Genomic DNA, 15624 nt, shown 5'->3' with positions numbered 1-15624 from the left:
GCTTCCCAAAATTACCCCCATGCTTATTGTGACACGTCTATTATACAAAACATACAGTTTTAATACTGAATACCAATATATGTTATAGGCATGTAATATGCTTTCTTCAACTAAAAATATAATGGACATATATTCCAACCAGATCAGTACATAAAGGACTTTTTAAGTTTCAATAGTAAGCTTCTGCTTTACAATTCTATAATTTTTCCATTCTTTTGCTTTAAGTAAATTTTCAGGCAATACTCATGCATGATGCATCATATAATCATATTATTATTTCTTTAAGATACAGTTCCAGAAGTGGATTTGGTGGGTAAAAATATAGGTGTATATTAAATTTTACAAGCTACCACTGGGGGCACCTGGGTGGCTCAGTTAAGCCTCCGACTTTTGATTTCAGCTCAGGTCATGATCCTGATCGGGGTCGTGAGATCAAGTCTGGGTTGGGCTCTGCACTGGGTGTGAAGCCTGCTTGAGATTGTCTTACTATCTCTCCCTCTGCTCCTACCCTCCTCATGCTCTCTCTAAAAATAAATAAATAAAAAAGCTATTGCTGAATTATGCTCCAAAGAGGCAGTATTAGTTTATACTTATCAACACTGCCCAACTCTCCATGTTACCAGCCTTTTAAATTATTCTTATCTAATTGATACAACTGTTTTAACTCGAAATTCTAATAATTATTACTGAATTTGAACAGTTGTGCTATATTTAAAGCTTATTTTATGCCACCTTGGAAGTAAATTTATCTATGTTCATAGGTGTCCCTGATAATAAAAATAATCATTTTCATTGTGATGAGAGTTTCCACATTTGCCTAGTTAATAATTACATGATTATAACAATGTTAAATGGTAACACACAATTCATGGCACTCACTTCAGATCAGAAGGCATAAATTATCCAATTAATTTTCTCATATTTAAAAATTAATACTTCCTTCATTATTCATGATTTAATATTTATTAAATAAATATTAATATTATATCCAACTATGGGCCAGATACTAGAGATACAAAGACCTGAATAAAACCTGTGGCTTCATATAATTTCCATTCTAGCTGGGGAGAGAGACTTCCCCCAGAAAGTGTGTATGTGTAAAAGAAAGAAGTAGAAAGAAGAATAAAATGAGAAAGCAAGCCATGTGGATTGAATATCTGGGAAAGAAAAAGTTAGGCCAAGGGAATTATGAGTGCAAAGGCCTTGCAACTGGGATGTAGCAGACCTACTTCTGATATCACACCATTGTCAAACATACCTCCCTGACAAGGTCTTGCTCCAAGTTATGGCGTCCAAGTAACATTCTTCTCTTGAAGCGACGGCATTCTAGCTCTAGGTATTGCCTTTGTCGTCGAAGAAGATTAGCCTCTTCCTCTGCTTGGAAATGCTGTATATTCTCCTTCTGCTTTGAAAGCCACTCTTGTTTTTCTTTTTTGGGGGTGCTCTGGTTTTCATTCAGTTCCTAGCAAAATAAAAACTCAGTTTAAAATACATAAAAATTGACTACATGAATACAGTTACTGTAAAATTTGGTAGCTGGTAAATTTATTTATTTATTTATTTATTTATTTATTTATTTATTTATTTATTTATTTATTTAAAGAGGGTTTTTTTTTTTTAAGATTTTATTTATTTATTCATAGAGAGAGAGAGAGGCAGAGACACAGGCAGAGAGAGAAGCAGGCATCATACAGAGAGCCTGATGTGGGACTTGATCCAAGGTCTCCAGGATCACGCCCTGGGCTGCAGGCGGCGCTAAACCGCTGCGCCACTGGGACTGCCCGGTAGCTGGTAAATTTAAAACACGTTATTTAACTTGTATCCTCTCTAGTGCTCAGGCAGGGCACTGACCTTCAGGAGGCAGGTAATAGTTTCCTTCTTCTTGAGTTACCAGTGAATTAGGACAGGGAAAGATAAAAGTACATTAGAAAACATGCATACCTTTTGGCTTTGCACAGTTACACTTATGATGATTCAAAAATACATAATGAAGTAAATGAAGTAAAACATCTTTCTTTAAATCATTCCCAAGAAGAGACAGAGATAGTGTTTTCGGTAGAAATCATATATAAATTAAAATTAAGGCTAAAATACAGTTATGGGGGGATCCCTGGGTGGCTCAGCAGTTTAGCGTCTGCCTTTGGCCCAGGGCGCAATCCTGGGGTCCTGGGATCGAGTCCTGTGTCGGGCTCCCGGCAATGGAGCCTGCTTCTCCCTCTGTCTGTGTCTCTGCCTCTCTCTCTGTCTATCATGAATAAATAAATAAATCTTAAAAAAATAAAAATAAAAAAGTAAAAATAAAATACAGTTATGTCTCACTTGGTTTTTAGCATTCTAAAAATCAAGCTTTTGGCAAGATTATGGATGTACTCAATATAAAAGTCTTGGAAATTATTATTTTAAAAATATTTTATTTATTTATTCATAGAGAGACAAAGAGAGGCAGAAACAGGCAGAGGGAAAAGCAGACTCCCTAGGGAAAGTCTGATGCAGGACTTGATCCCAGGACCATAGGATCACAACCTGAGCCGAAGGCAGACAAACACTGAGCCACCCAGGCGTCCCAAAAGACTTGGAAATTAAATGGAAAATCGACAAAACCATGGGAGAATAGAGACCTTTTTTAGAAGTGGTATTTAATACTAAGCATTAATAACCATGAACAAATAAAAAACAATGCTTTTCTATAGCATTTTAAGTATCATCTCAATAACTATCTACATGAAAACATGTTTGTATTGGGCAAGATGAAAACATTCATCATATACCCAGGCAAACTCTAGGATGTTAAATTAATACTAGTATATTTTCTTTTTTTTTTTTAAGACTTTATTTATTCATTAGAGACAGAGAGAGAGAGAGGGAGGGAGGGAGAGACACAGGCAGAGGGAGAAGTGGGTTCCATGCAGGGAGCCCGATGTGGGACTCAATCCCGGGACTCCAGGATCATGCCCTGGGCTGAAAGCAGGAACTAAACTGCTGAGCCACCCAGAGATCCCACTAGTATATTTTCAACCCATAAAAAGCCATCAATATTGCAGAGAATACAAATCAGTCATCTTTCCTAAGTCTAAATAGATTTTTCAGAGATACTAACCTTATGGTCCTTCCTGTTATTCAAGAAAGAGACCAATTCTTTTTTTTTTTTTTGAGACCAATTCTTTATAACTTAAATTCATAAGATATTCAAACAGATAAAAATAAAAAGCAGATAAATTAGTAGTTCTCAAATAAGGGTGTATATGTACACACACTACAGAAAGAGACATGAGTAATACAGGCACACAGAGAATCACCTGGTATTTTTTTTTTTTTACTTATAAATTCAGTTAACAAATAGTGGCATCATTAATTTCAGATGTGGAGTTCAGTAATTCATCAGTTGCAAATAACATCCTGCGCTCATTATATCATGTTCCCTCATTAATGCCCATCACCCAGTTACCCCAATCTCCTCCCTTTCCCTCCAGCAATTCTGTTTCATGTATTTAAGTGTCTCTCATGGTTTATCTCCCTCTGATTTCATTTTCTTTTATTTTTCCTTCCCTTCCCCTGTTATCCTCTGTTTTGTTTCTTGAGAATCACCTGGTGTCTTTCTCAAAATCTATTTTTTTTAAGATTTTATTTATTTATTCATGAGAGACACAGAGAGAGAGGCAAAGACATAGGCAGAAAGAGAAGCAGGCTCCCTGCAGGGAGCCTGATGCAGGACTCAATCTCAGGACCCCAGATCACAACCTGAGACAACAGCAGATACTCAACCACTGAGCCACCCAGGTGCCCCTTTCTCAAAATCTTCTGCCAGGAAATTTCCCCACCAAAAGTCTACTATGTCCTTTCCTCTATACTGAGAATCATTATTTTTGAATGAACACACACACACACACACACACACACACACACACACACACATGCACTATACACCTAAAGAATTATTTAAGGATTTATTCATCTTAGAGAATGTGCATGTGAATGGGGAAGGGGCAGAGGGAGAGAATCTCATGCAGACTCTCTGCTGAGCATGGAGCTTGAGACCACAATCCTAGCTGAAAGCAAGAGTCAGACACCAACCATCTGAGCCACCCAGGCACCCCAGGAATGATTTGTTTTTATTTTTTTAAGGTATTATTTATTTATTCATGAGAGACACAGAAAGAGAGAGAGAGAGAGAGAGAGAGAGAGGGAGAGAGAGAGAGAGGCAAAGACACAGGCAAAGGGAGAAGCAGGCCCAGTGCAGGGAGCCCAAATTGGGACTCGATCCCAGGTCCCCAGGATCACACCCTGGGCCAAAGGTGGCACTAAACCACTGAGCCACTGGGGCCGCCCAAGAATGGTTTTTTATTTTTTTAGGAATGGTTTATTTTTTATTCTTTATTTTTTAAATTTTTAAAGATTTTTTATTTACTTATTCATGAGAGACACACACACACAGAGAGGCAGAGACACAGGCAGAGGGAGAAGCAGGCTCCATGCAGGAAGGAATGGTTTATTTTTAAAGAAAGAAATGTGTGTAGGGATCCCTGGGTGGCGCAGCGGATTGGCGCCTGCCTTTGGCCCAGGGCGCGATCTTGGAGACCCAGAATTGAATCTCACATCGGGCTCCCGGTGCATGGAGCCTGCTTCTCCCTCTGCCTATGTCTCTGCCTCTCTCTCTCTCTCTCTCTGTGTAACTATCATAAATAAATAAATAAATAATTAAAAAAAAAAGAAAAAAAAAAAGAAAGAAATGTGTGGCTTTTTTTCCACAGCTCACATATTTTTATTTCGAATCAGTCAGTTACTAAATAGGTGCTTAAGAAAGCTACCTTAAATAAAATAACTTATGTTTTCAAAGGATTCTTTTTAGGGCTCCTCAATTGAGGATCTCAGTCCATTGAAGAGTTATTGATTATAATAATGTCTTCATTCAAACTGATACACATTTCATGGTGACAAACAACATAAGATAAATTTATCTTGGGGAATCCCTGGGTGGCTCAGTGGTTTAGCACCTGCCTTCGGCCCAGGGCATGATCCTGGAGTCCCAGGATCGAGTCCCACATGGGCTCCCTGCATGGAGTCTGCTTCTCCCTCTGCCTATGTCTCTGCCTCTCTCTCAATCTCTCTCTCTCTCTCTCTCTCTCTCTCTCTCTCTCTCTCTGTGTTTCTTATGAATAAATAAAGAAAAGAAAAGAAAATGTTTATAAAATAAATACCTCCTTAAGCTGTTCTTTTCGAAGTTTATATTCTCTTTTCTGGGACTCCAAAAAACTGTTTAGTTCTTTCTTTTGTTGTGCCTGAATATGTTGCTGAAATTTTTTCTCCTCATTGGCCATCACTTTAGCCTATAGAAAAAGTTAAAAAAGGACCAAATTAGTTAGGTTGATAGATTTAAAGCAGCAGTTTAATACACATTACCAAGGATAATATTTTTCCCCATGAACAGAAAATGAATATAAGTATTACCAAAAAGAGAATATCCAACAAATTATTTATACTTGTTACTCAGCATCCTTTAAAATTTTTATTTATTTTTAATTTTTATTTAAATTTTTGGCAGTTAACACGTGCAATACTCGTTTCTGAAGTACTTAGCATCCTTACTTGAATTTCAGAGAACCAATAAAATGGAACTTGTCTTTAAAATTTTTTTTTCAAGATTTTATTCACTTATTCATGAGAGACAGAAGAGAGAGAGAGAGGCACAGGCAGAGGGAGAAGCAGGCTCCATGCAGGGAGCCCGACGCGGGACTCGATCCCGGATCTCCAGGATCACGCCCTGGGCCAAGGGTGGCGCCAAACCACTGAGCCACCTGTCTTTAAAATGTTGATCTTGTACAGGGTCAGAATGCTTTCACCTTTTTTTTCTTTTCCACCTAATAGGAGTATGTCCTCCCTCCAATAAAAAACCAAACACACATTTATCTACAAATATAATTCGAACATGACTTCTTATCTTTGTTGATTTGTATACAAAATAATGTAATATGTTCATCTTTAAATTAAAATTTGACCTTTTATTTATATATTGATATGGAAATATTGAATGTTAGACATATGTATCATACTGAATTTCTTTTTTAAGATTTTATTTTTAAGTAATTTCTACACCCAACATGGGGCTTAAACTTACAACCCCAAGATCATGAGTCATAATTCCAACACTTGCCAAGCCAGGCACTCCTTAGTTCTGATGATATATGCAACACGTATCATTGTACAACATTTAGGAAGTATAGAAAAACACAAAGAAGGAAAATATTACACGATTTTAGCACCCAGAGATAACCAATATAAACATTTTGGTATATGCCCTTCTAATTTTTTCCATGCAAATATATTTTTTATTTTTTATTTTATATATATATATGTTTTGCATATATATTTTTAAAACAGAATTCTAACCACATTCTACATCTCATTTCATGAATTGCTTTCCTAAATATGCTACCATCTACCTTTTCCTAAGTTATTAAAAAATACTATTCAATGACCAACAGGATAATTCTTTCACCAAATTATTTCAAAATCAAATGTTTATACAATAAATTATTTTGTTAAATTCTCTACTATTATAAGAGAATGGTTCTTTTAGGGGGGAATGGTGAACAGGATAGCCATGAATTAATGCCTCAATGTGGAACTAGCCAGGCATATTTGAAGATATCCTGTAAACTTACTGAGAAGTTTACATTTTACTTGACAGAAATGATTATCAAAATAAAATGAAACTGATGGGACATCAAAAACCTTAATAAGAAAAGGTTTCAGAGAATAAGAATACTAAAAAAATTTGCTTTTATCATTTAGTAGAATGACTCTTATCTGTAAATAAACAAATGGGCTAAACCTTAATATGAATAATTTGTAATCTCTAACATTCCCTCTATATATAATCTTTAATTATTCTCTGATATAAGAATGCCACTATAAATTTAAGGACAGTTTCCAAAAAATATACAGAGAAAGGAATCACAAGTGATATTTTGAGATCTGAACCAAGTTACTAATGGGTGATTTATCAAACTCTTCAGATAACCAGAGTACCTGAGGCCAGAACAGATGATTGACTTACCCACTGTGACACTATAAATTCCATGTCTATTGGTTCCCAGACCCAGTACTTGGTATTATACATGTTAAGTAAATGTTTTTCCAATTGATTTGCTTGGTTCTGGGAAAGAGATACTCTAACATCAATATGTTATCTTGGTTAATTCTGGGATGGTCACAAGCTAGAACAAATAATAGTGAAACAGCTACCTCTTTTTCCATAGCAGCCTGATGTTTCTTGATAAGTTTCTCCATTTCTGCAGCAAAATTGTTACGCTGAGTTTCAAGATCTTTGTCTAATCTGAGGCGATGTTCATCCATCTCAGCCTTTAGCTTATTTTCCAGAGTCATCAATTGCTTTTGATGTTGCCGCCTCATTCTCTTATAGCCAGACATCTGTTCTCTAAGCTCAGAGTCCTGCTCATGTTCTTGCATTTGCCTTGTAACCTAGACATACAAATGATTGACAGAAAAGAACAAAATAAAGCAAAACATTTCTTTCAAAAGCATTTTAGACCACTCTGTTATTAACAAAGCAGGCAATTAATTTAAGAGATTCCAGTTAGTATTTTTCAATTAAATTTCCAGCAGGTCTTTTGAGGAAATAAACAACTTGATTCTAAAATTTATGTGGGAATGTAAAGGGCCAAGAAGGTCCAAAACAATCTTGAGGAGAAAAAAATGTTGGAAGACATACACTTTAGCAATCAAAACAGTTCAGTATTGGTGTTAAGGACAGATTGACTAGATAAAAGGAATTGAATAAAATTGAGAAACAGACCCACATATACTCAGTCACCTGGATTTTCTACCAAAAACTCAGGTCAATTAAAAAAAGGAAAAAAATTTAAAAAAGGAAAGTAGTTTTTTACCAAATCCTGCTGAAACAACTGGTTCCCTGTATAAAAAATAAACCTTAACTCCAGTATCACTCTATTCAAAAATTAATTTGAAAAGAATCATCTGACCGAAACATAAAACTCAGAATCATAAAGCAAAAGAAGACATGGACTACCATCAAAATCTTGGGGTAAGCAAATATTTCCTGGTGGACACAAAAGGCACTGGCTATAAAGAAAAAAATTTAATAGCCAAACTATGGAAAGAGCCTAAACGTCCATCGACTTATGAATGGTTAAAGATGACATGATATACACACAGACACATAGACACACACACACACACACAAACACACACACACAGGGATACTACTCAGCCATCAAAAATAATGAAGCCTTGCCATTCCCAACAATGTGGATTGAGCTAAAGTGTATTATGCTAAGCAAAATAAGTCAAAAAGACAAGCACTGTATGGTTTCAATCCTATGTGCAATTTACGAAACAAAACAGATGAACATATGGGAAGGGAAATAAGAGAGAAGGGGAGGCAAACCATAAGAGACTCTTTACAGAGAACAAACTAAGGGTTGATGGAGAGATGTGATTGGGAGACAGGCTAAGTGGGTGATGAGGATTAAGGAGGGCATTTGTTATGATGAGTACTGGGTGTTATATTTAAGTGATGAATCACTAAATTCTACTTTTTTTTAAAAAAAAAGATTCCATTTATTTATTTGAGAGAGACAGAGACAGAGGTAGCAAGAGAAAGCACGAGCAGAGAGGAAAGAGAGAAGCAGGCTTCCCACCAAGCAGGAAGCCTGACGTGGGGCTTGAACCCAGGATCACGACTCAAGCCCAAGGCAGATGTCCAACCAACTGAGTCATCCAAGCACTACACTAAATTCTATTCCTGAAATCAATATTATGCTATATGTTAACCAACTAGAATTTAAATAAAAATTTGGCAGAAAGAATGTATAAACTAGATTCTTAAAAAGAGCTAAAATTCACATAATATGAATTTAGTCATGGGACGCCTGGGTCGCTCAGCGGTTGGGCATCTGCCTTCAGCCCAGGGCATGATCCTGGAGACCCGGGATCAAGTCCCGCATTGGGCTCCCTGCGTGGATCCTGCTTCTTCCTCTGTCTCTGCCTCTCTCTCTCTGTCTCTCATGAATAAATAAATAAAATATTTAAATATATATATATATAAATATATGAATTCAGTCATTTGATATTTTTTGAAATTTTATTTATTTAAATAATCTCTACCTCCAATGTGAGGCATAAACTTACAACCCCAAGATCATGAGTCACATGCTTTTCCAACTGAGCCAGCCAGGTGCCCCTAAAAATTAATCATTTTAAAAAAATATTTATTTATTTACCTTAGAGAAAGCATACACAAGTGTGTGAGCAAGTGTAGGGAAGGGCAAAGAGAGAGGAAGAGAATCCTCAAGTAGACTCTGCTAAGTGCAGAGCCCAATGTGGGGGTGGGATCCCAGGACTCTGGGAGCATGACCTGAGCTGAAAGAGTCTGACTCTTAACTGACTGAGCCACCCAGAAATCCCAAATTAATCATTTCAAAGTGAACAACTCAATAGTAGTGAGTATATTCACAATGGTATACAAGTACCATATTTATCTAGTTACAAAACATTTTTATCATTTTAGAAGAAAATCCCCAGTCTCTCCTGGGAAGAGACCAATTTATTTTCTATCTCTATGGAGTCATATCTATTTTGGATACTTCATATAGTCATATAATATATAACTTTTATGCCTGGCTTCCTTCCTTCATTTAGCATGTTTTCAAGGTTCATCCATGTTGTAAGCATGTATCAGTGTTTCATTCCTTTTTTATAGCTGAATAATATTCTATTGTACACATATACCATAATTTATCATTCATCTGCTGATGGATGTGGCTATTGTGAATAGTGCTATTATGTATATGTGTGTACATGTACTTGTTTGAATACCAGTTTTTGATTCTTTGGGTATATATGTAAGAACAGAATTGCTGAGTCATATGATAATTCTATGTTTAATTTTCTGAGGAACTGTCAACTATTTTCCACAGAAACTGAATCATATTACAATTGTATTACATATACACAATTACACTCTTATTACATACATATTACCAGAAACATACAAGAAGAGTTCTATTTTCTCTGTATGCTCTCTGGTAACTATTTTTCTTTCTTTTTATCTTTGTTTATTTTGAAAAATTTTATTTAATTATTCATGAGAGACACAGAGACAGAGGCAGAGACACAGGCAGAGGGAGAAGCAGGCTCCCTGAAGGGAACCCGATGCAGGACTTGATCCCAGAACCCTGGGATCACAACCTGAGCCAAAGGTAGATGCTTAACCACTGAGCCACCCAGGTGTCCCTATTTTTCTTTTTTTAAAAAGGCATCCTAGTGGGTATGAGGTAGTCCCTCATTGTGGTTTTGATTTGCATTTCCCTAATAACTAATTGGCCATTTGTATACTTTTTTTGGAGAAATGTCTATTTCAAGACCTTTATTCATTTTTTTAAGGGAGGAGGTGTGGAGAGAGAATCTTAAGCAGGTTCCACACCCAGTGTGAGCCTGACTTGGGGCTTGATCTCACGTTACAACCCTGAGATCATGACCTGAGCTGAAATCAAGAGTCAGACAATTAACTGAGCCAGCCAGGCACCCCGTTTTATGCATTAAAAAAAAAAAAAAAAACTTTGTTTTGGGGGGGGTGGAGAGATAGAGTGAGAGAGCACGTAGTGAGGAGGGGCAGAGGGAGAGGAAGAATTCTAAGCAGAATCAGCACTGAGCAGGGAGCACAAGACAGGGCTCAATCTCACTGCTTTGAAATCATGACTTGAGCTGAAACTAAGAATTGGTTGCTTAACCAGTTGCACCACCCAGTTGGTTGGTGCCCCTCCTTTATCAATTTTTTAATTGGATTATTATAATTGATTTTAAAACTAAAAAATTTTAATTTCTCATCATCTAGGAAAAACAACAGGTAAATTACAGATGAAGAAAAAAATATTGGCAAGACATATATGAGATATAATACCATAAACAGATTTTTTTTTTTTAGATTTTATTTATTTATTCATAGAGATGTAGAGAGAGTGAGGCAGAGACTCAGGCAGAGGGAGAAGCAGGCTCCATGCAGAGAGCCTGACGTAGGACTCGATCCAGGGTCTCCAGGATCACACCCTGGGCTGCAAGCAGCGCTAAACTGCTGCGCCACCGGGGCTGCCCCCCATAAACAGGTTTTATAAAGAACATCTACAAATCAATATTAAAAAGATGAACATCTGAGGTGCCAGGGTGGCTCAGCTGGATAAGCATCTGCCTTCAGCTCAGGTCATGATCCCACTGTGGGAAACAGTATGGAGGTTCTTAAAAAATTAAAAAATACAAACACCCTATGTTCCATTAATTCCACTATTATTTACCCAAGGGGGGGGACCCTCTGGGTTCTCTCTGGGGAGAAAACTCTGAGAAATAGAAAAGTTCTGTTGGGTAAGCATCCAACTCTTCATTTCGGCTCAGGTCATGATCTCAAGATTTGAGATCAAACCCTGCACTGGGCTCTGCACTGGCCAGAAAAGCCTTAAGTTCCTTTCCCTCTTCCCTGTGACCCTCCCCTCACACTATCTCTTAAAAAAAGAAAAAGAAAAGAAAGAAAGAAAAGAAAAGAAAAGAAAAGAAAAGAAAAGAAAAGAAAGAAAAGAAAGAAAGAAAAAAGAAATAGAAAATATCAATTTAAAAAGATGTTAAAAACACCCCTATGTTCATTGCAGTAGTATTTACAATAGTCACGATATGGAAACAACCAAGTGTCCACCAATAAATGAATGGATAAAGCACATGTGGTATATTACATACAAAATGGAATATTAGCCATAGAAAAGAAGATCTTGGCATTTGCAACAACATGGATAAACTTAGAGGGTATTATACTAAGTGAAATAAATCAAAGAAAGAAAAGTACCATATGATTTCACTTACATGTAGAATCCAGAAAACAAATGAACAAATAAACAAAAACCAACAGACTCTTGAAGCACTTGGGTGGCAGGCATGTTCAGGTAAGCATCTGACTCTTGGTTTCAGCTCAGATCATGATTTTGGGGTCCTGGAATCGAGCCCCACATCAGGCCACACTCTGCATGGAGTCCGCCTTAGAGTCTCCCTCTTTCCCTTTTTTATTTTTCTCTCTCTCTCCCCAATAAATAAATAAATAAAATCTTTTTAAGAAAAAAAAAAAAACAGACTTAAAATACACAAAACAAACCAGTGGATGGCGGGATGGGTGAAATAAGTGATAGGGATTAAGAGGTATAAACTTCCAGTTATAAAATAAATAAGTTATGGAGATGAAAAGTATACACAGGGAAAATAGTCAATAATGTGAATAGCATTGTATGGTGACAGATGGTGACTATCCTTATTGTGGTGAGCACTGAGTAATGCATATAACTGTCAAATTACTATGTTGTACACTGACATTAATATAACATTGTATGGTAACTATACTCCAGGAAAAAAAAAAAAGTGTGTCCCTAATTAATTTGAAGGAGCCAGAAACTGGGACAGAATTTGTTTGAGAAACATTTAATATATACCAAGTCACAAAATCACACGAATTAGCCTCTCTTTAGGTAATACCTCTCTCGGTATTTATTAAAATAGTCATGAGAAAAAAAAAAGTCAAGCAATCTTTGCTACTTGCTCTGTTCAAAAAGTTATTTACATGTTACAGAATAGCAAGAATGACTTGATTCCTCAGGATGGAGGATGACATTCTTGACTCCATGTCATACAGATTTATGGGCCATTGCATGGGATTTATAAAATCTGCTTATGTAGTTGATAAACTCAGATAACTTTTCTCTCAGATATATCTTTTATACTTCCTGTTAGATTTTCTAACAGCCTGCTTTTCCTAGGATATCTTAATTTCTTTTTATCCCTAGTATTCTTTATCATGTTTTGGTCCTACTTATCTGATTGATTAGGATAATAAGTAGCCTACTAAAACAATATCCTTGTAAAGGACACACGATCCATTTTTAAATAGTAATCTCTCATACCCAATGTGGGGTTCTAACTTACATCCCTAAGATCAAGGGTCACATGTTCTACTGACTGAGCAAATAGGGCATCATTTATAATCCACTTTTTTTTTTTAAAGATTTTATTTATTTATTCATGAGAAACAGAGAGAGAGAGAGAGAGAGAGAGAGGCAGAGACACAGGCAGAGGGAGAAGCAGGCTCCGTGCAGGGAGCCCCGACGTGGGACTCGATCCTGGATCTCCAGAATCAGGCCCTGGGCTAAAGGTGGTGCTAAACCGGGCTGCCCCCGTAATCCACTTTCATTATTATTTGGGAAATCAGAAGAACTATACTTTGAATACACTAAATTGAATTACTTGCCATTTCCGGAACATTTCCCCTCATTTTGGTTAGCTTTAGTATTTCTTTACTGTTAATTCTTAGAAATAACATTTTTTCTTCCTCTCTAAGCTTAAAATCAACAAACTATTAAAGTTCAATTTGTTTTATTTCTTATTATTTTTTAAAGGATTGATTCTATCTATATACCTATGTATTTATGTATCTATCTATCTCTATATTTATTTGAGAGAGAAATCGAGCGAGCATGTGTGAGCAGAGAGGAAGGGAGAGGGAAGGGAAAGAATCTCAGGCAGACTCTGTGCTAAGCGCAGAGCTCCACTTGGGGCTTGATCTCAGGACCATGAGATCATGACCTGAGCCAAAACCAAGAGTGGGATGCTTAAGTGACTGAGCCACCTAAGCATCCGTAAACAATTTGTTTTATAAATATTTCCTTTATACCTCAAATCAAAAGTAATCTGAATTACTATTTAGTACCTTCTAGCCCTCGTAAGCATTTAATATATTCTAACACATTAGTTATTTGTATATGTCTTGAAGACATTACTAGTTTAACATCTCTCAGAGTATTATGTAGATCTTTCTCATAAGAGGCACGTAAATGTTAAATGAGTATTTTGAAAAATAAACCCCAAATACAAAAAAATAAGATACAGTTATTCTTTAGTACAGGTGCCACAGTTCAAAATAAAAAATGTATTTCTGATCAGGGGAAGAACATACCAGTGATGCCGTCCGTATAGTAGCAAAGTGTTCTCGATTACGATAGTGTGATTTATGACGAGACACTTGTGGTGGAGACTGTGGATCCGATGCTCTTGTTCTAGGATCTCCCTCTTCTCTGTAATTTTCTTCCTCCTAGACAAAGAAAGAAACAATACTATTTCAGGTGAACAAATACAGTTCACTTGAGGTTTCAAGAAAATTTAAAGATAACTTGTCCAATTTATCTTAAAGACATAATTTTAAAAAGCAAAAAACAAAAATTATGAATGCTGACATTTTATTTTCAACATAATTAGAATCGGGAAACATTATTCTCTCAGAGTATACAACAGTACAACAGATTTAGGATCAGGAAATGTATGAGGTTAGATTTATATCCTACTTATTATACAGAAAATAAAAAGGATTAGTTGTTTTAAAAAGCAGGAAAAAATGAATTATTCTAAGGCTCTTGGTTTTTATTTTTATTTTTATTTTTTGGCTCTTGGGTTTTCAAAGCAATAATATATCTTTTCTTTTTTTTTAAAGATTTTATTTATTTATTCATGAAAGACACAGAGAGAGAGGCAGAGACACAGGCAGAGGGAGAAGTAGGCTCCATGCAGAGAACCCAACATGGGACTCGATCCTAGGTCTCCAGGATCACACCCTGGGCCGAAGGCGGCACTAAACCGCTGAGCCACACAGGGATTTCCAGCAATAATATATCTTAAAAAATACATTTATAATACTTCTGCCATTGTCCGAAGTAAGTAACCAAAAAATAACTGTAGAAATTTTAAGAACGATGTCTTTCCTTATATATGCCTTAGTTTATTAACTGAAGAGGAAGTCAATTAAGCAGCAACCAACTAATTGTGGGAAAAATCTTTGTTACTCTTGATTCTATTGCCTAAGTATGTGAAAATTAAACATGATTTTGCCCTGAAGAACACTACTACATAACTAAGTCATTCTTTTTTTTTTTTTTAAGATTTTATTTATTCATAAGAAACACAGAGAGAGAGACAGAGACATTGGCAAAGGGAGAGGGAAGCTCCCCACAGGAAGCCTGATGTGGGACTCTATCCTGGGACCCTGGAATCATGACCTGAGCCAATGGCAGACATTCAACCACGGAGCCACCCATGAGTCCCATAACTAAATCATTCTTAATCACTTTTTGTGTGTGTTTGTGTAGTAAAATATATATATAATTTGCCAGTTCAACCATTTTTATTTTTTTTTATTTTTTTATTTTTTAGTTCAACCATTTTTAAATGTACAATTCAGTGGCATTAATTATATTCCCAATCTTGTGCAACCACCGCCATTTCCAAAACTTTTCCATCACCCAAATGGAAATTGTATCTGTTAACCAAAACTCTTCATTTTATACTCTACTCAGTCCCTGGTAACCACTAATCTACTTTGCGTGTTTATGAACTGCCTATTCTAGAAATTTCATAAAAGTGGAATTATGCAATATTTGTCTTCTTGCATCCAGCTTATTATCACTCAAGTTATAGCATGTATCAAAATTTCATTCTTTTTCATAACTGGGTAATATTCCACTGTATATATATACTATGGTTTATCTATCTATTTATCTCTTGATGAACACT

The 15624-nt window shown here is 36.2% G+C and overlaps 1 protein-coding gene across 1 annotated transcript in view; it reads right to left on the bottom strand.

Annotated features, from left to right (window-relative positions):
- Positions 1-15624, bottom strand: part of TAOK1 (TAO kinase 1) — a 146189-nt gene that overhangs the window by 26681 nt on the left and 103884 nt on the right. The window contains exons 13-16 of the mRNA XM_055319146.1: positions 14018-14152; positions 7243-7479; positions 5196-5324; positions 1259-1462 (exon numbers count right to left, since the gene is read on the bottom strand). Coding sequence (XP_055175121.1) covers positions 1259-1462; positions 5196-5324; positions 7243-7479; positions 14018-14152 — 705 coding nt within the window. The remainder of the gene's footprint in view (positions 1-1258; positions 1463-5195; positions 5325-7242; positions 7480-14017; positions 14153-15624) is intronic.

The sequence above is a fragment of the Nyctereutes procyonoides genome, unplaced genomic scaffold (genome assembly GCF_905146905.1).
Source record: "Nyctereutes procyonoides isolate TBG_1078 unplaced genomic scaffold, NYPRO_anot_genome, whole genome shotgun sequence".
NCBI lineage: Eukaryota > Metazoa > Chordata > Mammalia > Carnivora > Canidae > Nyctereutes > Nyctereutes procyonoides.
This window is presented reverse-complemented; position numbering and strand designations above follow the sequence as displayed.